This window comes from Ceratina calcarata, unplaced genomic scaffold (assembly GCF_001652005.2).
Source record: "Ceratina calcarata isolate Rehan_Ccalc_2016 unplaced genomic scaffold, ASM165200v1 scaffold321.2, whole genome shotgun sequence".
Lineage (NCBI taxonomy): Eukaryota > Metazoa > Arthropoda > Insecta > Hymenoptera > Apidae > Ceratina > Ceratina calcarata.
Genome location: NW_017154760.1, coordinates 223,654 through 248,615, shown reverse-complemented (window position 1 = coordinate 248,615; position 24,962 = coordinate 223,654). Strand labels below are relative to the sequence as shown.

Here is a 24,962-nt window from a genome sequence, read left to right as displayed (position 1 = left end):
CCGACGTCTGATTTCTTTTTAAAAAATGCGTTTCTAAAGTGCATAAACTTTTGGGACTGACTGTATAGCCAATACATCCTTAAATTCACCATTTGTTCTACTACATATATTTCAGCATCGGCTCACTAATTGGTATTAAAACTCTAAAAGCTAGTTCATTTTACTGAGAAATACGATCAAGATCTTATATCGAGTTCATCAGCCAACGTGGAAAGCATAGTTGAGAACTAATACGTACACTCGATAGCGCTTCCTACTCTAATAGTTGAATAGAATGCGTAATGGAAGAGGTAAAATGGAAATGCGAGGTGTATCACTTACCGTCATCGCCGATACCGTTTCGTTGTCTCTGCGTTGTCATTTGAGGCTCGTCCACTAACGGCGTAGAGGTGTTCGAGTGCGGTTCCACGAGAGGACTCAACGGTGCTCCGCTCGTGCTCACCGACGACTCAGTTTTTACTGACACCGAAGGCTGCGATTGACAGACCGCCGACATCATACCATTCGTCGTGGCATTCCCATTACTGCTACTACTGGTCGCATATCGAGGATACGGTTGAAATCTATGATGCAACGGAAAAGAATACACCTGAAACATTGATTCTCTGACATGGAAAAAGAGAAGGAAATGTACAGCGTACCTTCTACCCGTAGAAAGCATCGGTTCCGTTTTTGTATTGTGATTTAATATACGAGCGTGTAAAGACGCGGCCAATCCTTCTACAGGTAAGAGTTCACCGTTCGACGCTGTCTGTGATGAATGTAATGGTGTGGGATGAGTCTGCAACGACTGAGGATTGTCAGAGAAATATGACTCGTGATACGGTTTGATATCGGCCCGAGGTAACTGAACCGGTGTATATCTAAACAAAAGAGAATAAATGATGTCTTGAATCTTTAGGAGAGCTGTAGATAAACGTACCTTTGTGGTTGCGTTCCTGGGGTGTACAACACGGACGATCTCGAGGTAGTCGTTGGAGTACCCGTTGAGACCGCGTGAGACGTTGGAGCGTAACTTGCCACGTGCGCGAGCGTTGATAAACCTGCATCACCATCTGCACTGGCTGGTCTGCTGATAGGGGAATACACGGTCTCCGGTTTTATCATCGCACTCATGTCTACAGCAGCATTTATTATAGACTGATTGGAGATCTCTAGCGTCCTTTCTATTTCTCCGCTGACCAAGTCGCCGATGGTCCTGGTACCGAGCAGTCCGTTTCCTCCTGACACAATGCGATTATCGTGATTAGGTTGCCTCGTTTCGATCGGTGGCCTGTCGGACGGCGTTAGATGAGAGGTAAGCCGTTCTTGTGAGAGATGACGCCGAAGTGCTAGCTTCGCCGGTGAAACCTGTCAAAAAATAGATTACAATTATATATCCTGTTGTCACACGTATTGGAATGGCAAAGTTACGTTACCTGTGTGTAATCGGGAGTAGAAACGTTCTGTGGTATTGCAAGGCGTTTTCTATCTGCATCAGTCTGATTTTGTAATTGCACCTGTAGCTGCATCTGCTGTTGTTGCTGTTGTTGCTTAGTCCTATTTTGCTGATCTTCGTTCAAAACGCTGGTAATAATACTTTTTAATCTATCTTCGAAGTTCGCAACTCTAGGAGGTTCCTGAGTTCTACTTATTGTATCTTTATTGTTCATTTGCGATTGCGAGGACAAGATGGATGACGAAGTAGTAGAAAAGCTGAGAGATGCTTGTGGCAGTCTGGTTCTACAATTGTTACTAATGTTAGGAATCTGTCTGTTCAGTATTCGGCCAGCTTCGATTTGTCTGCCGGTCTCGAGAATCTTCTGGGCTAGTATTTCCGGATTGTTCTCTTGTATTTTTCCGATGTCGGGTACCTCGGGCCAGTCTTGAGACCTGGACCGTCCTTCCCTGTTCTTCCGCGACGAACTGTTCTTACCATTTTGCTGCAGCTGTTGATGATGATGATAGTGATGTTGATTCTGCGAAAGTTTGGATCCCACCACCTCTCGCTGCTGCTGAGCCATGACTACTTGTTTCTCACTGCTAGCCCTTTCCAATACACTGAGCTCATGCTCCAGCTTGGACACCTACAGATTTATTATACTGTAACAAACTGAAAAAGGGAGAGAAGGAGAATGTACCTGACAGTGTAGTCTTTTCCGCTGCGACAACGTCGCGGAAATTTCCTTCAGAATGTAATCTTGCGTAAGCGGTTGCGGTGGATTCGATATGCCGTTCGCGTTCGTCAGACTACTATATTTCTCCTGTAACTCCTGATGTCTGAGCGCAGTCAATCTCGACTGTTCGTTCTCCATGGATGCGACCTGAGCTTGCAGTTTACTTGCTTTCGCTTGCAACTGTTTATGCCTGAGCACTATTTCCTTTGCCTTTGCGAGTAGGTCTCCAGGTGACGTCGCGTTTATGCCCAACTCGGTCATCCTCGCTTTCAGAAGCGCCACGCTATCGTCGATCAATACTTTTATCTGTTTCTCTAGTTGCGCCGCTCTCGATTGCAATTTCGAATTTCTTTCCCTTTCTTTCGCGATGTCCGTGTTCACTGACACTCTGTACGAAGGAGTTCTCATTGATTCTAGCATAAGCATGAATTGGTCCCTAAACAAACACACGATTATAAAAACCGGCCGATGCGAAAAACATTGCTCCGATAGAGTAAATGTACCTGTACAAGTCCAAAAGTATTTGCAACGCATAAGGAGTGGCGGCCGGGGCAGGTGGTATGCTCAGTTCTTCGTGCACCGAGGTGGAATGTGATTGTAATGAAAGGGACAGAGAGGACAGCTGCTGATCCACGCACCCAGGTGCGGGCGGTGGTTTCTTTCCCAAGGCCTGCGGCGACGTGCTGAGCAACGTTTGGCTATGCAACAAGTCCAACCCGGAAATATTGATTGCTTTTTTGGGCCTCGATTTCTTCACGCCTCTTCCTCTCTGCCTGCCCCTCGCCGGAGGTCTCGGTATGCCGTTAGATTTTCTATTTAACTTCCTGCGGATCTTATTCGGCTGTCGACGATTCTTCATATTATTCTCATCCATGTCCGAATCGCTGTTCGTTCCTTGCTGCTCGGAATGATTCGGGCTGTCCAACTGTCTCGACAGATCTCGTTTAGCTCTGTCGCCTCTCTCGGCTCTACTGGTTACCTTATTACTACTGCTGGCAGTGTTATTTATCACAGAATCAGAGTTTTCGTCGCCGCCTTGTTTATTATTCTTCAAGCGGTGGAAATAGCGTTCTAACTTCGTACGATCAATCACGTGTAAATAATAAGACACCGGTTTACCAGTCCAAGAGACGGACCCCTTTAACGGTGACATCTCCGAAACGTGCATTATAGTGCCGATATCTATAAATAAATATATATACCCATCAATCGTTATGAATGTACGACCTAGTCTACTAAAAGTAAATTTATGTTACCGCTAAGATTTCTATCCGTTATGCGAAAATTAAGGGGACAAAAGGATTTCGACGATACGATACGTGCACCGTCACGCAGGTCCGCAAAACGTTCTTTCAACTGATGATCCACCGTCGGTCCAAATGCGAAATTATTGACAAACACTATCGTAGCTCCGGTAATACTCTCACGATGTTCATCGGCTAAAAAATCGCCTTTTACCAAACGATAATCGCCGCATCTCTTTCCATACCAATTCAACCATTTACGAAAGTTTACTTCCATGCTCTAATGTTTGACAGAAACAAGAGACTTGAGCATGAAATACATCGTGATTAATAAATGTCACGCCACGCTCAAGGAGCCTTTAAGAATAGATATACCTGTGCATATCTCGATGGTACATCAGCTCTCTCGACACCGATACAAATTTTACACAAAGTCGCAGCGGCCATCTGAAGAACCACTTGCCCAACTCCGGATCCCAGATCGACGAACACATCGTCCTCCGTTACGTCGATCTGATCTATCATTTGACACACTAACTCGTAACTCGTTTCCCCGTAAACTTCTGGTGAAAACGGTTCGTATTGATTCAATTTATCTGGTTCTACCACCGCCTGGTTGTACGTTTGCTGCAGAATGTGTCTCAACAACCCGCGACTGGGTCGCTTATTCAACCTTTGTGACGGTAAACTAGTGCCTTTTTCCTATAGACGGTAAGTTTTAGTACGCAGGTATGAAGAAACAGCTGTTTTCGTTACTCACCAATTGGACCAAGCTATCAATCGCTCTATTAAATCTGTCGCATAAATTTTTCATGCTCTCGTAATTCCTTGTATCATAATCGCACAGGATATTGTTTTCCAACGGCAGCTTCAAATCTGGCAAATCTTCGCAAACCCAACGCATTGTTTCGACAACATCGAGCGCACCATCGTGACGATCCTATAATTAATTAATTAATCGCTGCACCTTCTCTATATATTTTAAACAATTAAGTCCAATGACGCGTAATGAGACTACTATGAAATGAACCTTCCGTTTCTTCACATTTCTTACAATAATAATTCAGTAGGTACGTTACAATTTATTGCCATGACAAAGATTTACTGAAATAAATTATCACTATTGTACAATAAATACGGCAAAGTAAAAACCGAGGAGTAAAATAAAACAAAAAATGGTTATAAAAAAGAATACAAACTGACATGTGTACTTACACTTCCCTACGCATAACAAATCCTCACGTATGCACGCCTGCGCTCGGTCATACACGAGCACGCACTCACACACATTATTCACAGGCATACAAAACTACACAGGGTCCAATTAAAGACTGTGTATGTAAATAATTGTTAAAAATGACGCCCGGCCGATAATTAAAAATCAGCAAGAACTAGATCACTCCATAAGAACGAGATAAACGTGACAACGCGCGATAAAGATAACAATGCAAAGAATTCGCGTCGCACGATACACATACGATCAGCTGTGAGAACGAGGGATAAACGACAGATCGTGGAACAGTAGTTTCACCTCAGAATACCGTATTCCACGCATGTAAATCGTAGAATTCGCAGTAAAATCTGTTACTCACAGATCCGGATCCGGAGGTAAGGGGCCATTGATAGACGATCGGTTCTGCTCCGGCTGGCGAGTGCAGGCGCAGCTCCATTTTAGCAGGGCCGTCGTCCTCGTCCCCGTCGTCGTCGCCGTCCACTTTTCGGGCACAACTTGTCCCACGCAAACCCAGTTGAACTCAGGATCGCGTGACGTAACCAGACGGTGCTCGGTGGAGGATCAGGATTGCTCGTCCTCCCCGCACTAGGACACTACCACCACGTAGACGACGCTCGCGGACCTCCCCGCTCCACGGTTACTTCCCCGGACATGAAAAGACACCTCGGGCCACCCGTCAGCGACCGCGAATTTACAGAGGCCAAGGGCAAGCGTCACCACGTTCGACGCGACGATGGGGGCACGGCGAGAACAGCCACCAGGAACACGGGACACGAGGCGCGCAACAGAAAAACACTGACAGACTATTGTGCTGCTCGAGAAACAGCGGTTTGGGGGGGATGACGACATCAAAACATGGCGTCATGCCTCTTCCTTTTACCGTGCCGTGCTCGCAGCGCAGCACATCCGGGTGTTCCGCGTAAACTTCACCCAATACGCATGCGTTTGGAGAACCGTTGAACGACCGCGGATACAACTTTATATATCCCCCCGTTACGTTATATCAGATTTTTACTACATACACTTATTCTTTCCGTTGATACAAAGGAAAAGCATGATATATCCGTATTCTATCAGCAACGGCGATCGTCCCTCAAAGTATCGTTCCATGTGCTGTGTCTCAGCACAAGTAATTTGATGAATATCCTTCCTCTCAGGCTTATAAATAATATCCAATTTACTGGAATCGCGAGGGTCTACGCGAGTTCTATACCAACACAGTTGTACTTTAAATAAAAGGTTGATGTATGCAAATGTGTTAGGTGGCTGCATATATTATGCGGCGAAAGCGAAAGCTTGGATATCGATATTTCTCAAAGTAGCAGAAGTACGATTACACACATCTGCGGGTTGATTTATTCGTTGGTAGGTAAGGGTAAGACATGGTTGGACATGGTACTTGTCACGTAGGCCTGCCTAGCACTGCCTAGGCAACACGAGAATCGGCGTTCAACACCTCTGCACTAATAAAGCGTGTATGGAATAAATGTTTAACGATACGCTTCGATAAATAGTTTGTAATATATGTAAAATTATTAAGACCGAAGCTAGATTAGATATCGTCACAGTATATATCGTCTCCTGTATATAATTACATATGTGAAAATGTGTGATGATGTTTTGATACGCCTTACGGGATTTATGCGAACTAAGGAGAAGCCAGTTACCATTGAATGACGTGTTACGCATATTTCTCGATTGTAAATTGTAAATATATCGAAAGTAGGTTAATTAGGTAACATAATAGAAGTGTAGCCATGACTGATGAATTGAAATTAGATCACCGTGCAAAAAAGAGGATCAAAGAGGTTAAACGAAAGGCGAGGCCAGGTAAACATGTCATAACCTAGTTGGTAACCTGTACGTTGACGTGATTTCGGTGTAAAATTGATCATTAACAAGAACAATGTGTCTTCACAAATTATTTTATATTGCTAGTATGACTAGAAGTAATTGAGACAAGGTTTGTCCTCTTGTGACGCTCGTCGTTATAAACAGAATTTGGAAATGCGATACAAGACCGAACTGTTTTGTCCCGACCTTGGATGATGTAACTCCAAATTTACTGAAAGTATTACGATAACATTTTCATATAATGCACTTATACATACAGCTTGCCGTTTCAATTGTCGTAGAAACATTATAAATCCTATGTTACATAATGTCAGCGAACATGCAAATCAGATCTTGGTTGTTTGCATAGTACTGCATTATTTTTATGCCATTGAAATGTCCTCTTCCTTTCAAAATTATGTACCACCGTGCTAGAAGTACAAATTTTTTGTAGAACTTGGTGATAAAGCGACTTGGACCCAACATGGCTACAGTAAAAAGTTCGAATTGTTTTGGAATTTTACCGACAATGTAGACCGAATTGAGGAATCCAAAGTGTCTACAGAAGAGTTCATAGAAAAATATGAAAAACCTTACAAACCTGTGATAATACAAGGTGTTCAAAATGATTGGAAAGCCCAATATAAGTGGACTATAGAGGTATACAAATTTATTGGATTATATGCGATTTCCTTAATAAAACATTGTTTGGTAATGTCAGTCTTCGAATCCAGAGGTTAATAAAGAAATACAGAAATCAAAAGTTTAAATGCGGCGAAGACAATGAAGGATACAGTGTGAAAATGAAAATGAAGTACTACGTGCGTTATATGCTTAATAATGAGGATGACTCGCCGTTGTATATCTTTGACAGTTCCTTTGGCGAACATCCTAGACGAAAAAAATTGTTAGAAGATTACGTTATACCGAAATATTTTCGCGACGATCTTTTTCAATACGCCGGCGAACACCGCAGACCACCGTACCGCTGGTTCGTCATGGGACCCGCGAGATCCGGTAAGTTTCGCTGATCTTCAAATTGAATAGAAAAAAATTATCAAAAACTGGTTTATTCAAATAATTATTTTAGACTACTTTTGAATAAGTTATGTGAATACAGGTACGGGCATACATATAGACCCTTTAGGGACCAGTGCGTGGAATGCGCTGATCTCGGGACACAAACGCTGGTGTTTGTTCCCTACGCATACTCCGCGAGATCTCCTCAAAGTGACCGCGGCTGAGGGTGGCAAACAAAGAGACGAGGCTATCACATGGTTTTCTATTATTTACCCTCGTACGAAATTGCCTACGTGGCCGCAAGATTGTTTGCCTATCGAAATTTTACAAAATCCTGGGGAAACGGTCTTCGTTCCTGGTGGATGGTGGCACGTCGTTTTAAATCTCGACGAGACCATCGCGGTCACACAGAACTTCTGTTCGCGTACGAATTTCCCAGTGGTATGGCATAAAACGGTACGAAACTGGGAGTGAACACGATCGATCGAATTAATTCCATTTAAATCATGTAGTTAATTTGCGTTAGGTGAGAGGGAGGCCAAAGTTATCACGCAAATGGTTAAAAGTACTCAGGGACAAAGAGCCAGAATTGGCGGCTCTCGCTGAAACGATAGACGTTAAAGAAGATACGGGTGTTGCCAGTGATTCTTCCAGCGGTTCGTCGAGTAGCTCTTCGAGTAGCAGTAGCAGTAGTCAGTCGCATGACAGCGCGGATGACAGTGGTCAAGAATCATTAACGACGCATAAAAAGAAGAAGAGGTACGTTTCAATATTATTATCCATTTATTTGTCGATAATTATAAATATAATTAGGTGTATAATACTGTGTGTGTTTGAAATTTTCAGAAGAAAACTAAACAACAGCCAACCCTGACAATATCAAGCATTTGGGACCTACAGAGACCTCAGACTGTACAGTATTAACCAACAATTATTGTTTGTACTAAGAGTAAATATTATAATTATTACCACCTTCATGTTCATAATAAAATAAATGCTAGGTAATACCAAATTTGTTCTTATTAACTAAATTTGTTATCTATTCTGCACTTAACTCGCGATAATGCACTTAATTCGCTGAATTAATTTTTTTCTCTAGTATATTACTTAAGCCTTTGGACTTCGTTTTTCTATGTAGTATAAGAAACGTTATTTAAAAATCGCTATTTATAAACTCTGTACACACGAAATGCTTATACGCGTGCGTATGCGTATGTATACGTATATCTATTAAGGCAGTAGACATGAAACTCAAGTCATACAATCCTTAGAAACACATTCACATATGTTATAAAACAAAAAGTATTAGCAAAAAATTAATACAGTCAACAGGCAATACGTTGGGTGCATTATCATTGAAAATCGTTACGTTAATTATGTCTAGCATCTTGAGAGTCAACGTAAATGAATAAATAAATTAAAAAGAAGAGTGTATACGTTACGAAACAAAAACAATAGTTCCAATAGGTGCAAGTATTAGCTTTTTAACGAGTTGCTTCTTTGGAAAGTTCTTGCATCTCTCTTATAGTAGCTCCACAGCCTCACCGTTCCGTCACTTCACGTTGACACGGTAACCATGCAAAGCACCAAATTGGTGTGTACACAACATAGAAGCAAAGTAATACAAGAAAATTAATTTTCATAGTTAACTATTCATCTAACGCGTATCACCGATAAACAATTCGAATAAATTGAAAGCGCATTTCCGATTTCCATTGTGATCGAGTACATTTACTTCAAACCACTTGAGGTAGAAATTTAATTACTTCACTCGTTCGTTAATTATAGGGCAATAAACTTGGAACGAAGTGTTAATAGACATCGATTGTTTTAATATAGATAATAGAAACTAGAAAATAAAAACCACGACATGTCCACCGCACACGGTTCATCATGAAACATGAATGTGTGTGCTTAGATCAAGCATGCGGATCACGACATTAACTTATAAATGCAGAAGAATACTACGCAGCAGAATAGAAAAATAAGTTATAGGGAAACTGTAGAAATAGACATGGACAATGAGGAATCGGGAATACGCCACAGCTTCACCTCTCCAGAGCTGCAATCAACATTTTAGACGTTATTCCATTCAAGAAGTTTACAATAGATACTGACCCTGAGCAAACGAGCTTAAAAAGATGCTTTGGGTCAGTTTAATCGGTATTCTAGGCAAAGATATGATCCGAGAGAAGGAGGAGATGTACTTACTTGCTTGCAGTGAAAACATGCTGTTGATTAGTGTTCACGGCATTAATGGCCGAACCATGGGCTCGGACCTCTCCTATCGGAGTGCAATCCGCTTGATCCTTTGGTACAGACCATGCCTTCAGAACTCCTCCTCGGCATCCCGATATCATCACAGATCCGTTATTAATTGTGCACAAGCCAAGGATCCAATCCTTGTGAGCATTATTCAGTGATTGGACTAGTTCCATTCGGCTTAGATCCCATCGCTTGATACACATGTCTCTTGAGCCTGAACAATTCACATTACACTTGAGAAACCTAAAACCCAAGAAGGAACCATTTCTGCTATTTTTCTACTTGCCAGAAAATAGAGTCGAATCGCAAGTCGTCAGGCACTCAACGCCATCGTAATGCGGTGGTGTCAAACTAATGGACTGTCCGGACGCGTTCGGCTCCACCAGAGATATCAAATGATCTTTACTTCCTGTTATCACTCTGCCATCTTCGGCGACAGCCAGACACATCACCGCCGCGGTATGGGGCGTGCTCAATCTCCCAGTATGCGTTAATTTACGAAGATCCCACACTCGAACTTTATCGCTCGACGCGGTATACAACTCCTGTTCATCTATGCTAAGAGCCAAATCATTGATAGTCGTCTCGCCGACAGGAACTTGAACCATTCTAGACGGTGTCGATAATGCGATCGCCCCACATTGTGCTTGACCAGACGAGAACAAAGTCTTAACGCAATTGTTGCCCTTTCGCAAGTCCCAAACCTTCACGTAGGCCGAAGAAACGCTGAACAGCAAATTGTTCACCGACGAGTATTTCACTGCTACGACGTTGTTCGGGTGACCTGTTAACGTTAGATTCTCGATTCCTGTCCCCAAGTCCCACACTTTTACCGTTCGATCTAAACGTATTCAGAAAATTCAGTTACAAATGAGGCTCACGTTTAGTAATTATGATTATTACCTTTCGAACCACTGAAGAGCAAGTCTGGCGTAGCATATATCGTTAGAACAGCTTTACTGTGGCCCTCGGCTACGTGAGTGCATTGAAGAACGGCGCGTGGCTGTGTCTGGAATTAATCATCCGCGTGACATCGTGACATCATAGTAAAATACAGCAGCAATGTCGTCAGAGTTGTACCTTGCCTTGGTATTGAGAGATAATTCCCTTCATGGGCTGTGGTTCAGTCGACGCGGGTTGCCGGCTTGCAGTTAATCTTGAGAAAACATTCTCCTCGCGACTGTTGAATCGTCGGTAAGTGGTCGGAGATCCAGGCGGTGACGACACGTCTGTATGTGCTACCTGTTCCCTAGTTGAGGGTTTGTTATGTTAGCGTGTTAGTTAGCCGAGTATACTGTCAATTATAATCCAGGCAATGTTACCTTCGAATCATGCAATTGCTACAACACCGAATATCGTTGAATTACAAAACGTATTCATTTCTTTTCGTCATCGTGAATGAATACTGTATTGACATTTATGAAATGAAAATACAGCGGTTCGTTATTTACAGCGTTACAGTGTTACGTTATACATAGATGAACGAGGGACAGTGCGCCTTAAAATGATTGTGCTTTTATTTATTAATCGACATGTATACAAAATAACTGCTTACATATGTACAAAATTTGTGATCTCAGCACGAGACTTCGTACAAATAGAATTTCTCGTTACATTTACAATTGTATTAATGTTCGATATATACGTGGTACGCATCACGCGTGAAAACGAGCTTAACAAAGAATTTCGAGTAACAACGACAAACAAGATATTATTGGTAACAAGTTTCCGGAAAATCAGTGCATCGAATACGCTGTTTTATACAAGTCAGAATTTTCTTCCTAATTTAAATTAGTTAGTAATCCTACGTCTATAAAGAATACGCAAACATTAAGAAAAATAAGTTTTAAATTAATTATTAAATTATACTAATTCTTTTGATACACATCTTTTTCCATTGGAAATATCTGCGGTGCAGTGCTTATGTGTGAAAAGAGACACGGACATTTTTTATGAAAAGAGCTTAACCAAGAATACTCGAAATAGTGCATCAAAGCAAAGATATGCGAAAAATATAAAAAGTAAAACGTGCTGCAGGATTACCACTCACATGGAGCCTCCGCCAGGGTGTAGCGGTCTTCGTTGTGGCCTTGGCGATGTGCTGTCCCGCCGACTTAGAGTCGGAGATCCACCAGCTATTGTGCCATGACTTCTTGTCAAGACCAGTCCCCTAAGACCCGAAATAAAATTGTTTGTAATCGATTATACGAGCGATCAAAACGAATGAAAAAGAATTATATTAACTTCAGGCTCCCAGGTGCACTAGGAACCCTGGTAAGAGGGTGATTATGGCTTTGACTTTGTTCCTCTGCCTTTAGATTATCTGGGCTAGCTTGAACTCCATAAAGAAGCTCTTGGGGTTGTGTGGTTCTTCGTCGCACCTTATTATTTCGCTGCCTCTCCTCTCCCATTATCACTTGGCTGTAATTTTCACTAATACTTGAAATTAAACATGTGTTCCTGAAGTAAATCATATTAATAATAATGTATGGAGAACTTACTTATCTGGCGACGAACTCCGCGAGCTTGGAGGGCTGTAGTTCATCGTATTGTTATGATGATTGTTTGTAAGAGATAAAAGATCTCTATCCCGCAATACGTGTTCCAATAATTGATGCTGTACATCGCTTTCTTGCGCCACTTGATTCAATCTCGATTCCATGTCCCGAACTTCGAGCTGCTTCTGAGCAGCTACACAGCTTTGCTCGACGGTAAATGCTAACATCCTTTGTAACAAGTATTGAGCCTCGTCCACCGAGTGAATTGTCGATATGAGAGCTTCGACGCCGGGTTCGCTCTCGCCTTCCGCGTCTCCCATTTCCATCATATCGCGCTGGCACTCGGAAATACTATCCTGCAAGTAGCTGATCTTACTCCTGACATTGTCAATCTCTTCGTCCACGTCGGTCGTGTCTCCCCTGACGCTTGCCACAGCATGCCTGTGCTTCTGTAGCTTCTCGAGCTCTCTACCCAGTTCCTCTCGCTCTTGAAGAAGTCTTTCCATTTCTCTCTCCGTTTCCACGGCTGCTTGTTTAGCCAGCGCTTGTTTGGCAATCGTCCTTTCAAACGTTTGCCACCTCTGCCTCAACGCTTTTGGATTTATCGGTTTAGGCGGTGCTCTACCAGCTGCTTTCTGACTCAAGCCTCTATCTCGTTTCCTCAACGCCGACACCTCTTCCTGCTTTCGCCTCAGCACTACCTCCTTCATTCTTTTGTCTGCCTCGAGCGTACGGATCATGTTAGCGTTCTTCCTGCTCTCCTTACGCAGCTGCGCTATCTCCCTGTTGCGTTTCAGCTCGTTCTCTTTATGTTTCTGTGCCTCTTCGCGCATCTTGTTCAACAGTTTCACTTTCGTCCTCTTCATCTCTGCCAATTCGTTTCGAAGACCCCTCAATCTGTTCTCGTTCTGTGACTGACTCTTGAGCAATATCGCGTGTTCCTTCTTCATAGTTTGGATAAGACGCAATTCTTTTTGCATCGCCGTAAGTTTCTTCTCGTACTCATCGCGCAACTTCTTCACTTTCTCCGTCGGCGGCGTCGGCTGCTGTTGCAGAGACTGTAACACCTTGTCCCTCTCTTCTTGAGTGTCCTTGATGCGAGCTTGCAATTGAGCAAGCTTGTCCTCATAATGTTGCTTCAGACTTTGCAATCGTCGTTGCGAAAGTTCGAGTTCTTGTATCAACCGTTGCTTCACGTCGATGTTAGATGTTAGATCCTCTAATTCGCGGCCCATAGCTGCTTCCTCTTCGTCTTCTTCTGCAAAACATTACGGTCAACAATCGACTCACCGTTACACGTTTTTTATAAAAAATTACCTTTCCTATCTGAATCATCGTCCGATTCATCTTCGCTAACGGAATCTTGTCCGGCTTCCGCGTCATCGCCCTCTCCGTCTTCTCCTGTTTTACTGGCAGTATTGGTAGCGTGTGCTTGCTGCTCTCTCAACGCGTTCAATGTTTCCATTTCTTTCTTCAGCTCCTTCTTAGCATCGTTTAATACTGACGTAGAATCACTGTGAAACGTATATCCAGAATCACCATAGGGATTAGCCGCGTTCACCTATAAAAATATTCGGAAATTAATTATGGACATGGTATTTATTTATACTTACGTACATACCTGCATTTGTCGTTTCTTTAATTGCTGATACATGGCCTCCGCCTCCAACAGGCGAGCCCTCAGCTCTTCTATTTCCTGCAAGTATCCCTGTATCAAACTTGTTACTTCAGGATTGTCACCCGTCGCCGATAACCATTGACCAGCAGCTTTTTCTGCCTGCAGAAGAACATTTTTTGCTGTCAATGCTTCAATTGTCTCCGAGAGAGCTTTTACTCTAGTGCGAAGACTTTGCAGTTCGCTAGTCAACATTTGGTTTTCGTGCCAAGCATCGTTGATACCGTCCTCGCCAACAACTCTTTTGCCTGAAAAAGGAAAATACGTGTCATAAAAATAGATTTGTTACACGGATTCTTCACACTTCATTACTTACCTTGTCTATATTCCATTAATTCCAATTGAAGCTGCTGTATTTCTCTTCGAAGAGAAGCAATGGTTCTTGAACTTTTATCCTGATTAATCATAACTTTGTTCTTTATATTTCTCGCCCTGTTCGCATATTTCAATGTGCTTAAAGTTTCCATGAAATCTCTATCGCTTGGCGATACACAGGCTATCATGACAGTTTGACTGTTGCCTGCAAATATGACAATTGAACGGGTACACTATACGTAGGTATTTGCATCTAATTACCTCCTAGCGAATCTTGCAGCAGCCTCGTCAGCTTTGAATCCCTGTACGGTACATGTAAAGCTTTCTTTGATTTGTCACCAAGCGCGGAAATTACGTTACCCAGTGCCAGCTATAATATAAAATACTATTTTCTAACAAACCACGTGAATTAACATTCGGACAATTCTAGAATTTTCAAGATATTACCAAACCACAATTTATAGATATTCCTTCTTTCGCTCTATCCCCCGTGGCACCAGTCCTCTTCAGTCTCTCCGAACCAGCTAAGTCAACGAAATGAAACTTTGCAGTTAAAGTTTCGAACTCGCTAGCTGGTTCGGTGCCACTCGTGTCAACATCAGCATCCGGATCTTCAACTTTGATACACCTCTGTTGCTTTATGTACAACGTGAATATCGCGTGCGATCTCGACGATTGGGTGTTCATTTGGGTGGATCCAGTCGTCCGCGATAGTGCCCCTAATCTTAAATACTCTAACGCTTCTTCTGGACTAGTGACGATCCTCGGTTCCACGCCAGCCAAGTGTATATTGCCCGAGGGATCTTCGTGAATTCGAGCACCACCTCGAGGACCACCGGGCTCTAGCAAATCCTTCAAGTCTTCGTTATACAATTCCAAAAATTGTGCTGTAACCTGAGGGAACAACAGTTTATGCAACATTCAATTTGATCTTATGGTAACGCGACGCTGCGAACAGGGCATCGCATTTCTTGAGATTTCTTTCATCCTGTTGCACACCTTAAATTCCGGAGGCATTTGTGCACGTTCTCGAGCGTGTTGCTGTTTCTCCATGATACCGTCGAACAGGTGTCTAATGGCTCTTGGAATAATTCCAACTATGTTTTCGTCAACTTCCACATCGAACCCAGTGCCCATTGTATATGTTTTTCCAGAGCCTGTCTGACCATAAGCAAGAACGGTAGCGTTGTACCCATCCAATGCACCTTCTATCAAACGTGCGACACACGTTTCGTAAATTGTGCACTGTCCAATGCTGGTATCGAATACATAATCATACGTAAAGGCCTTGTCTGGTCCGAGAAAGACTTGGGGTTCTCCTGGAGGTACTTGGGTACAAATTCTACACATATCAATTACTTCGCGCGCTACTTGAGGCCTTATTCTGGAATTTACAGAAGCAGAATTACGCGATCAGACTTGCAAGCGATCGTATCGTGTATCGTTATGTTTGATGTCGTAATCGATAGCATCAGCTGTTACTGTTATGTGTTTGCTCAGCGGAATAGGTACAAGAGAAGGATAATTGAAGCGAGTTCGAGAATAAATAACGTAAGAAACGAGAGACGGAAACATGGTGACGTAGTTATGTCAGATTTAAAGTCGAAGAAGGCGAATGGAATTCATTCATCAGTATGCCGGGATTACGTTCGTTATACAACCGGTAATAAGACCCACGCGTCTTTTTCTTTAAAAGGAGATATTATGCGACTTAAAGTATGCAACGCGGTGCTGCGTAGAAAAATATTCTAATAGTAAAACAGACTGTTATGAGAGGGGGGAACAATTTCATATTTTTAGTAGAAACTTATATTAGTTTTAAAACAGTACGTGTGTACGAGAAGGGATAGAATTTTATTTGTCGGCTAATGAAAGGTGAAACGAAATTTTCTAAAATCATGAAAGTGTGACTTCCGCAGTCCGCAATCACGACAATGCAGATGCATCAGAGAAATATGCATAATTGCATAAATAAAATAGGCAAATTTTGCAGGGTCGTTTGTTACAAAAATTAAATGTTCACACTTCGAATTCGAACGAAGTTTCGCGCGTATCACTAGGGTCGGGCTTGACTGACGTTCGCTGAACAAATATTGACGATGTGAATTACGAACTGTCATCGCGTAAGTTGTGTCATCTCGCCATGCAATTTATGATACAACTACGCGGCGAAGAGCGTCTTTGGAAGAAAAACATAGCAATGAACGTTTTATAATAATGCTAATCATGTACTCACCGTACGGCAACGCGTACGCTCGTATCATCAGCCATCTCGACGTTGTGCAATTGTTACAGCGTGAAAGTAGTAGAAAACTTGAAGTAAATCAAACTGTTGCGATTAGGCCGAAACTGTTAGGCGACGGATGGATAGAACTTATCGATACGAATGCGCAAGCGTTATTAAATGCCGCCGCTGTGAACATTCCGCATTTCTCGTCCCGTACGCGAGAATGCACCTCAAACATGTCTCATAACGGGAAGGAAAAATCTTTCTACGCTAGTCGCCTCATCGTCCAAGGACTAAACGAGACGAGCTACCCGAGCTACTGGAATTGAAGAGGAAATGGAGAATGGAGCACGGACTGAATGGAGAGTGTTCACGCCCGAGATTTCGTGATTCTCGTACAAGTGCTGCACCAAGAGACGAACTATCGAAAGGTTGCAGAGGCAACGAAACCGATAGACGGTATTACAGACGAGATTCACATTTCAAACGAGCATTTATTGTTTCATGGCATACATTCTAAACGACGAATCGAATCACTTTGGAATTTGGAATCTTCGTTTTTTTATTCATAAAAATAGATGTAAGAGATCGAACGAAATGAGATCCAGCTGTTGTCTTAATTTCTCCTCTTGTTGCATGTTATCAAACCACCTCGACACATGTACATACAGTGCTTTTTCTTGGTGAGTTAATTCCCGCTGTAAGAAAAAAAAATAGGCCAAAGAGATTAGATTGATCTATAGAATGTACTAAGGATTCCTATGCCCCGGTTATGACACTTCGTTTTCATTACCATTATCGAATATAAAGCGTAATACAACACGACGTCAACGATGGTTTTAGTCGTACCAGTTAAATACGTGTTGTCTCTCAGAGCAACGTTCAATTCCTGTAGAAATTAATTTTTAATTTACGTTCAGTTCGTTTCTTCTTCATGATTTAAATTGATTCACCTGTAAAACTCTTCTCGCGTTAGCGGGAGCATCGGCGTAATTGACACAGACGACTGCATATTCCAACCATTGACGCGACAATGATTGAATCTCATTATCGCTACCAAGTAAATCGGGATACTTGGAAGTTCTGGTTAAATATTGAATTACCGTGCTAAACCCTTCTAATTTCTTATTCGAATCCTGATTCGTACTAACGATCACCTGTAAAATGGTACACGTAACATTTATTCGAGCTCTGGACGCACAGTATTCTTGAAGAAAATCGATTATTTACATTATCTTGCATTTCTAACAGCAATGGGGAAACGTCTAAATACTTGGAAATTCTTTCGACACATTCCACGTTACACAGAACCATTTTTAACACTTTCTTTTGCTTGCTTCGTTTACCTTATAGGATTACTTCTATAGGTTAGTTAGATTAAAAGAGCGGGACGAAACTGTACGAAATACGAATGTCGGTGGGAACTAGGTGTGATACTTGTTGATTTTGTTCGAAGCGAATAATTAGGGACACGGTAAAAATAACAAGGTGCACAGAGTATTTTTAACGTCAATTAGGGGTTTATTTCGAATATACAATTTTGTTGTAACAACGGCTGTATAAAATTTGCAAGCTAACGATAATAGAACGATCTATTACATTTTTCGTCGAAATCGGTGTATTTATAAGATTACAAAATTAATTGACTTAGCTTAAATATTTGGACCTAAGTCGTCTATCTCGAGAGATAGGTTGTATCATATCAGAACCATAAAAATATATTTCGATAAATTACATTAAAATAATGGCATCTAAGAAATGATGTACTTTCCATCACTTGGAATAGGAATGAACGATCAGCTGACAAGTAGTCAAACTGATCAATTTTCTTTCCAACAGCGTGTTCCCATTGTTTGGCATTTATAATTTCATGAACATGTATTTTCTTCTTGCTGCATTGTAAATTTTTAAAAGGTTTCTTATAGTTTCGAGTTTCGATTGAGATTACAGTTTCGAGCGGTACCTATAGGGAGATGTAAAATTTTTAGTCGTACAAATCAGGTACAGTGAACGCTGCAAGAAAAAAATATGAAAGTAATATCATAGTTAAGACGTTATCTGTAAAATCTCAGTCATAGTTGTATCCATAAAAGTGATCGAACTGTACTTGGAGGATTACATACAACTTGTAAGTACATCGTAGCAAAAAGTTAATCGTTAAAATGAGTTTCGTTAAATTTGACACAAATCGTGAAGTTAATTTCACTTGTCTACTATTCAAAAACCGATATGAGTTCTCGTAATACAATTTTGCACAGTTGCATACATATTTGTATGTAAGCACGTATACTTAAAAATCGACAAATCATATGCAATTAAATGCAGGTACTTTTTTTTTTGGAAGTTACTTCCTCAGTATGTTCCTATTTAAAAAAGTCTCTTTTCGTACGAGAAAAGACTATGAACGTTCCCCTCCTGCTGAGCGGAGTGCGTTCTTCTCTCGAACTTTAGTTCTCCGCTGTACATCATAGATCTCAAAGCAGATATCGATCTCGCTCCTATATCTTGGCATCCGTGCTTAATGCCGCACAATAAATACGGCAGGAACTTCAAAACAGTTCCCTTATCGACTATCGAGCCGCTGACACCTTGGGCCACTTTCAGCTTATCCATCTCGTTATGGAAGTACCTGTCCATAGCCGAGCCCTGCGCATCTTTTCTATTCATGGCTTCCAACGAGCCCATACCCCTGTATTTCTTCAAACGTACCCCGTCGCTAAAGAAATATTCGCCTGGCGCCTCAGAGGTTCCGGCTAACAGCGATCCCATCATTACTGTGCTAGCGCCTAGACTTATACCTTTAATGATATGCCCGATGGACTGAATTCCACCATCGGCGATGACAGGCACACCGAATTTTCTCGCGTACTCCGCCACTTTGTATACCGCAGTTGCTTGAGCTCTCCCCACAGCCATCACTTCCTGAGTGATACAAATCGAGCCGCAACCCATACCTACTCTCAAAGCGTCGGCACCAGCTTCAATGAGATTCTTCGCTTGCATAGTCGTCACCACGTTCCCAGCTATTATTTGTAGGTCGGGGAATTCTGATTTAATGTATTTGATCATATCGATCTGATATATGGAATTGCCTTGTGACGAGTCTAAGACGATGACGTCGACGCCGGCTGCGGCTAGAAGTTGCAGCCGCTGTTTATCCGTGCTCCGTGTTCCGATCGCTGCACCGACTAATAATTGCTTGTTATCGTCCTTACTGGCGTTCGGATAACTGCGGTTCTTCTTTAAATCGGTTCTCGCCATCAGAGACACCAGTTCCCCCTTTTCATTGACTATCGGTAATTTTCCCTTTTTCGATTTCTCCAGGATTATATTCGCCTCTTGCAATGTCACGCCAGCAGTAGCGGTGATCAAGTTTTCTAACTTTGTCATGATCGTTTCCAACTTGATGTATTGCTGGTTCGGAGTGCTGTCCAAAAAGTCAATATCTCTAGACGTGACGATACCTAATAATTTACCTCCGACCTTCCCGGTGTCCGTGATGGGCACGCCAGAAAAGCCATGCTCGGCTTTCACATTTAGAACATCCTTGACTGTATGGCTTGGTGACAGAACAACTGGATCTCTGATGAAGCCATGCTTGTACTTCTTGACCTAGAACCACAAAGGTTTTTCAAACGATATTTAAACATTGTTAATTTCGACATCCAGTGAATTATTATCTGAATATTTAACAGCACTTAATCTTGTTCTCTTCCCGTTTTTATTAGATAAGTACATGAAAATATAAACATAAATAGGATTAATGTAACTAATCCAATAAGGCAAAAGCTCGTTACAATGATAAAAATTACCGTTTGGTGTCACTGTGACAGCAATAATGAATAAAAAAAGTGTAAAAATTTCGCGCGCCAGATAGGACAAAACCCGTGTTCAATCTATACGAATAACAAATGATACAGAATAGGAACAAACATTTAAATTAGAATATGAACCTTGTGCACTTCGTTGGCTTGATATTCAGCCGTGCAGTTATGATGAATTATTCCGATTCCACCGCACAGGGACATGGCTATAGCCATGTCGGATTCTGTGACCGTGTCCATAGGGGATGAAACCAGAGGTGTCTTGATCGTAATCTTCTTCGTTAACTGCGAGACCAGGTCGACTTCTTCCGCGGTGAAATCAATGTAACCAGGTAAAATGATGAAGTCGTTGTAAGTGAGACCATCGCCGGCAGCGAACAACTGTGCCGCCGATAGCCCATCGTCCGGCACGGGGATATTTATCGATTTTATCATACACTCTGCCATGATCTTTTTCGAAATTCGAATCTCCCCTTGATCAAAGAGCGAGCGACCGTTAGAATTACGAGAGAGGACACGCTCTCTCGGGATCAATGTTAAAAACCGCGGGCCTCCTGTAGATATTCGACCGGAGATCTCCAGACGAAATGACCGAAATCAACGTGCGCACAGTGCTTTTGTTGCCCGCGAGCAATGTCTAGTTCTGTATTCCTCTACTGAGGTCGTTACCGTCGTCGTCACGATGCCTCACGAATACGACCGAGTGCCTCTTTAAAATGAACAGTTTCCCGCGTTGCTTCGAAACGGAAGGGTTAAACGAAACGGTTCGGATAGTGAACCAAGTGAAAGGACAACAGGATGAAATGAAGGCTTCTGTCTCAAGGTATGTCAAACTTTAATCGTAAATACACGTGTACAAATGTTCGAACATTCACACCAGGATCAATTACAAAAATACTTGTCTAATACAAAATAAATATCGATAGTAAAATAGCTTTTTTTTTAACTTGCACATGGGTGCGGTGATCATCGTTAATTTTTACGTGACATTGCTGCATTTCTTACATGCTTGCTAGAAATGAAATTGAATATCTCACCGTGATAAGTTCAATTAAATCGATTATTGAAATTTCGTTTATAATCTTACTGGGTAGAAAAAAATTTGCTTTACACCGTCGTAAACACCGCCGAACGCTTCTTTGAACGACGACAAAATGTAGTCCACTACCAGTTCCAGGTAGCTTAGATTGTCGTAATTGTCGCTCTCTTCGTAATAAAAGTAGTCGTACAGCATCGGTAAAAATATTACCAGAATATACATCATACCACCGAAGAATACTAAATAAAAAAATAGGATTGTAACAACGAACGATGGTCTGATCATGGCCTGATCGATCTACGAATAAAACTATAAACTTACTGATAGACTTCAATTCTAAGAATTGTTTATCAGTAGTTTTGTTCTCATCGCGTCCCATTTTAAGTATATCGTCGTCAGTCAAATTTGGAACTCTTTTTGCATTGGCATTTCTCGAACTAACTTTATGATTCAATGGCGAGTCCTCCATCGTATGTAATTTTGTCTGTACAATATCCGGATTCGAGTCTCTACATATATTTACAGTAAATTATTAGTCTTTAGAAGCAATCGAATGATCATAGTTTTATAACTCACAGTGCTTTGTTGATCATGGTCGAGAGAGCTGTGCACTGTTCCAAAGTATGAAGCTCAGGATTTATTTTTAACTGACTTCGAAAATCTTTATCATCACTTATTTTCGCCCTTTTCCCTTTTTCGAGTGGATCCATTGTCAAGTGACGGGCATATTGTCGATCGATGCTACTCGGGTTCTGTATTTTATGTCTTAATTTATTATAATACTCCCAATAACTTCTGTTCAATAATTCTTGCGTTTTCGGCGAGATCCCCTTGGTTCTTTCACAGTTATCGTCTATATTCGATCTTGCAGAAACGTCGCACTTGCAATGTTCTCTTTGCAAGTACGTTTTCGACGAACTCTTAGCCATTTCTTGGCACGAATCCTGCTCGTTATCTCGCGCATAATATTGTCCAACGAAACGTGCATTATCAGTTTGTGCATTACATTCGTGCACGGATACTGGATTAAGATGTCCAATTTTCTTTACTTTATGATTGAACTTATGCGCCTGATTGCGTTTACATTTGCCGTACTGGCAGTTAGGCCACGCTAAAGTATAATCAGAATCGGCTAGCGCCGAGTGAGAATTCTTTTGAAAATAGGATTTGGCTTTTCTGGAAAATCTCGCCGATGCTTTTTTTTGCTTAAACGTAATGTACGGTTCGGAACTGCGACAGAGTTTTCTGGTGCATTCGTTCCTTGCACAACTCAAATTCTGTTCAGATTTGTTCTTCCCTTTCGTCTCGCAGGTCGCAGTTTTGTAATTGAACGACGATTGATTTTGATCTTGGCAGGGCACGGATTGCAGATATTCATTCTCTTTTGACAGAAGATTTATCTGCGCGTAATTTTGAACCGTCGTTTTATTATCGCCGTGCACGGTATCCGGATTAATTTTATTCACCCTCTTTTGAACGATTCGCGCAACGAATTCAGAGTCCGTGGTTTCCTCACCGCTAGTCTCGCACTTGTTCACCTTCAATCGTTGCAAAACATTATTCTGCATGCGCTTTTTATTTATGTTAGGGACATAGTATTCAGAATCGCTAGACTCTTGCTGTTTCCTCGTTTCGCAAACGCTATTCTCCGCGATGTCTGGAAAAGTATTATTTTAATAAACGAAGAATAAATTATTCGGAATAATATTTTTAATTACTGTTTCCACTATGAGGATTATTTATAGTTTCCTGTTTGCGTTCGGTCTGTTTGGTCAACTGTGTTTCGTTTAAGTTATTACATTCTGAGTTTACACATTGTTGAATAACATTGCTCGCTCCTGTTGGAGATACTTGCACTGGTATTTTTTGATAAGCAAGAACTGGAACTTGCACGTTATAACACTGATTTACATAGTCTTTAGGCACGCTGATCGTGTCAACGTGTATCGCGTTTTGCAGCTTCTTGTCTAGCACGAAAAACAACTGTCCATTATTCTCCTAGATACATTATAAAACCGTAAAGTAACTTACTCCGTGAACCGTAGTTCTAATTAACTATCGATCATTAAATATCAGAACATATACTTGCACTGGTAAAGCAGCAATGTCCACCTGAGTGTTCGCATTGGTGAGCATCGACTTTGATACATTGCTCTTCTCCTTAACTCCGCTATCCGGAATATTATCACATTTGCGCGATTCTGAATTATTTGTTGAACAGTTTGGTTCCAATATCGGTTCTCTATTAACGTTAAACCTGTTTTCTTCTCTGTGATTTTGCGTCGACCCAAGTTTCTCCTCTTCACGACACATCTCTGCCCTCGTTTGCGTCCTACTAAAACAATAATTGTAAAGAGATCCAGCAGCAGGTTTTAATGTAAAAATAACTGTACATCTCTTCTCTGTGTAAATGTTGCGCAGACATTGTACTATTGACACGATTCGATTCTTTCTGGAACGAATCAGTCGATGTGACTTGGTTCCTCTTCACGTTCGTTACTCTATTGAAAATAGATGAAGTTTTCTCTTGTGTTAATACAACGAGTAGACGAATGGAGATAAAATACTTTTTGAAACGAGGATCGACGTAGCCAGGAACTCTTTTCAAAGTTTGCATGCTCGATGTAGTTCTCTGATTGTGATAGGAAGAGTATGCACTGTCCTTAGTTAACGTGGATTTCGGAGATCTGCAGTTTCAAAGAGATGTTCAAACACTTCTCAGTTCTGGGTGTTTCCTTCGGATACTTACTGATTTAGAGGTGTTTGAACTACAGTACGACTTCTTCTAGGAGTCCCAGTTAATGTGACTATACACGGGGGTTCAATGGCATCTCCAACATCGTCGATTAATTTACGTTGTGGTATTTTCGGCCAGGAAGGGTCGGCTGGTATTCTGAAATAGTTTAAACTTCACGCAAAGTACATGGTAGATAAGTTAAATGCGCTTACCGTAATGATCCGGCATTATATTTCTGCGGTGCCGGTAGCAAATTTTCACTGTTTACTAAAATAATTATGGTTGTTCGTTACCATTTTCAATAATCAATGAGGATCGCTCTTACTTTTTATGTGCAACTGAAGGGCGCTAGCGTTATCCTGATATGCCATGTTGAAGCATTCATACATTTCAACACTTTCTACTTTTCCCCAACCATTCCTGGGCTAATTACACAAAATATTAATGTTAAAAGTGATACAAAAACTGTACAGGTTTAACGTTAATTTCATGTTTCACAGAGTAATAGCTCTGTAGTTCAAGCAGAATTATTCTTGTTTTCCTCGACCTCAGATGTTTGTCTCGTTATACACATATATGTAGATAAAAAAAGAATTTTCGTTTGGAACAAATACGTTTATTCTTAATAAGAGTCAATAGTTCATCGTACGTACATACATACAAAAAGATCGAAGGTACTATGATAATCAGTCATCTCGTTTTATTAATGACAAGTATATTTACATATATATATATATATATGTATATATATATAGATATACATATATGTTGTCCTATTTATGTGTACCTTCTTGTGTCTAGTCCGGGGAGGGAAAGAAGGCAGGCTGTGAAAGAGAATACGCTCCCCAGGAGCGCGACGTTACGCACCTGCGTCACCCTCCCGTAAAGAAACGTA

At 41.5% G+C, this 24,962-nt stretch overlaps 6 protein-coding genes across 14 annotated transcripts in view; 1 reads left to right on the top strand and 5 right to left on the bottom strand.

The window, feature by feature from the left end:
* gpp (DOT1 like histone lysine methyltransferase grappa) overlaps positions 1-5,704 on the bottom strand; it is a 9,815-nt gene extending 4,111 nt beyond the window's left edge. For both annotated transcript variants that reach the window (XR_001916601.2, XM_018024073.2), the window contains exons 1-10: positions 4,993-5,704; positions 4,161-4,340; positions 3,776-4,102; positions 3,413-3,680; positions 2,660-3,338; positions 2,121-2,592; positions 1,419-2,066; positions 923-1,350; positions 642-863; positions 322-563 (exon numbers count right to left, since the gene is read on the bottom strand). Coding sequence is in view for 1 of the 2 variants with exons in the window: in XM_018024073.2 (XP_017879562.1) it covers positions 322-563; positions 642-863; positions 923-1,350; positions 1,419-2,066; positions 2,121-2,592; positions 2,660-3,338; positions 3,413-3,680; positions 3,776-4,102; positions 4,161-4,340; positions 4,993-5,070 (3,544 nt within the window). In the remaining variant the exon portion in view is untranslated. The remainder of the gene's footprint in view (positions 1-321; positions 564-641; positions 864-922; positions 1,351-1,418; positions 2,067-2,120; positions 2,593-2,659; positions 3,339-3,412; positions 3,681-3,775; positions 4,103-4,160; positions 4,341-4,992) is intronic.
* A 581-nt stretch (positions 5,705-6,285) lies between these two features.
* On the top strand, positions 6,286-8,513 carry PSR (bifunctional arginine demethylase and lysyl-hydroxylase PSR). Its single transcript, XM_018024074.2, has 6 exons — positions 6,286-6,464; positions 6,922-7,127; positions 7,202-7,484; positions 7,588-7,943; positions 8,014-8,246; positions 8,334-8,513. Exons 1-6 carry the CDS (start codon positions 6,392-6,394, stop codon positions 8,359-8,361), a joined length of 1,179 nt encoding a protein of 392 aa, XP_017879563.1. The 5' UTR covers positions 6,286-6,391; the 3' UTR covers positions 8,362-8,513.
* Klp31E (kinesin-like protein 31E) lies at positions 8,422-16,859 on the bottom strand. 2 transcript variants are annotated; one of them, XM_018024071.2, is made up of 15 exons: positions 16,477-16,859; positions 15,240-15,624; positions 14,688-15,134; positions 14,502-14,610; positions 14,242-14,445; positions 13,872-14,173; positions 13,568-13,811; positions 12,254-13,508; positions 11,997-12,185; positions 11,803-11,922; positions 10,833-11,001; positions 10,656-10,761; positions 10,039-10,593; positions 9,699-9,966; positions 8,422-9,042 (listed from the first exon to the last, which is right to left on the bottom strand). In XM_018024071.2, exons 1-15 carry the CDS (start codon positions 16,509-16,511, stop codon positions 8,964-8,966), a joined length of 4,467 nt encoding a protein of 1,488 aa, XP_017879560.1. In that variant the 5' UTR covers positions 16,512-16,859; the 3' UTR covers positions 8,422-8,963. The 2 variants fall into 2 exon arrangements, with proteins under 2 accessions (XP_017879560.1, XP_017879561.1); XM_018024072.2 differs by having other exon boundaries at positions 8,953-9,549.
* An 82-nt stretch (positions 16,860-16,941) lies between these two features.
* Positions 16,942-17,884, bottom strand: AIMP3 (aaRS-interacting multifunctional protein 3). Its single transcript, XM_018024075.2, has 4 exons — positions 17,698-17,884; positions 17,421-17,624; positions 17,261-17,356; positions 16,942-17,165 (listed from the first exon to the last, which is right to left on the bottom strand). The coding sequence occupies exons 1-4, from the start codon at positions 17,779-17,781 to the stop codon at positions 17,034-17,036; spliced, it is 516 nt and encodes a 171-aa protein (XP_017879564.1). The 5' UTR covers positions 17,782-17,884; the 3' UTR covers positions 16,942-17,033.
* An 81-nt stretch (positions 17,885-17,965) lies between these two features.
* Positions 17,966-20,910, bottom strand: ras (Inosine-5'-monophosphate dehydrogenase ras). The gene is made up of 2 exons (XM_018024005.2): positions 20,421-20,910; positions 17,966-20,079 (listed from the first exon to the last, which is right to left on the bottom strand). Exons 1-2 carry the CDS (start codon positions 20,736-20,738, stop codon positions 18,835-18,837), a joined length of 1,563 nt encoding a protein of 520 aa, XP_017879494.1. The 5' UTR covers positions 20,739-20,910; the 3' UTR covers positions 17,966-18,834.
* Positions 20,911-21,109: 199 nt separating this feature from the next.
* LOC108624595 (uncharacterized) overlaps positions 21,110-24,962 on the bottom strand; it is a 7,848-nt gene continuing 3,995 nt past the window's right edge. Inside the window, exons 2-11 of one of the 7 annotated variants that reach the window (XM_026813253.1) lie at positions 24,393-24,492; positions 24,280-24,334; positions 24,080-24,223; positions 23,724-24,017; positions 23,416-23,665; positions 23,049-23,328; positions 21,907-22,987; positions 21,652-21,839; positions 21,379-21,569; positions 21,110-21,303 (exon numbers count right to left, since the gene is read on the bottom strand). In XM_026813253.1, coding sequence (XP_026669054.1) covers positions 21,271-21,303; positions 21,379-21,569; positions 21,652-21,839; positions 21,907-22,987; positions 23,049-23,328; positions 23,416-23,665; positions 23,724-24,017; positions 24,080-24,223; positions 24,280-24,334; positions 24,393-24,456 — 2,580 coding nt within the window. In that variant the 5' untranslated portion in view covers positions 24,457-24,492 and the 3' untranslated portion in view covers positions 21,110-21,270. Of the gene's footprint in view, positions 21,840-21,906; positions 22,988-23,048; positions 23,329-23,415; positions 23,666-23,723; positions 24,018-24,079; positions 24,224-24,279; positions 24,335-24,392; positions 24,493-24,962 lie in introns of all 7 variants that reach the window. The other 6 variants (XM_026813252.1, XM_026813251.1, XM_026813249.1 and 3 more) reach the window with 6 other exon arrangements.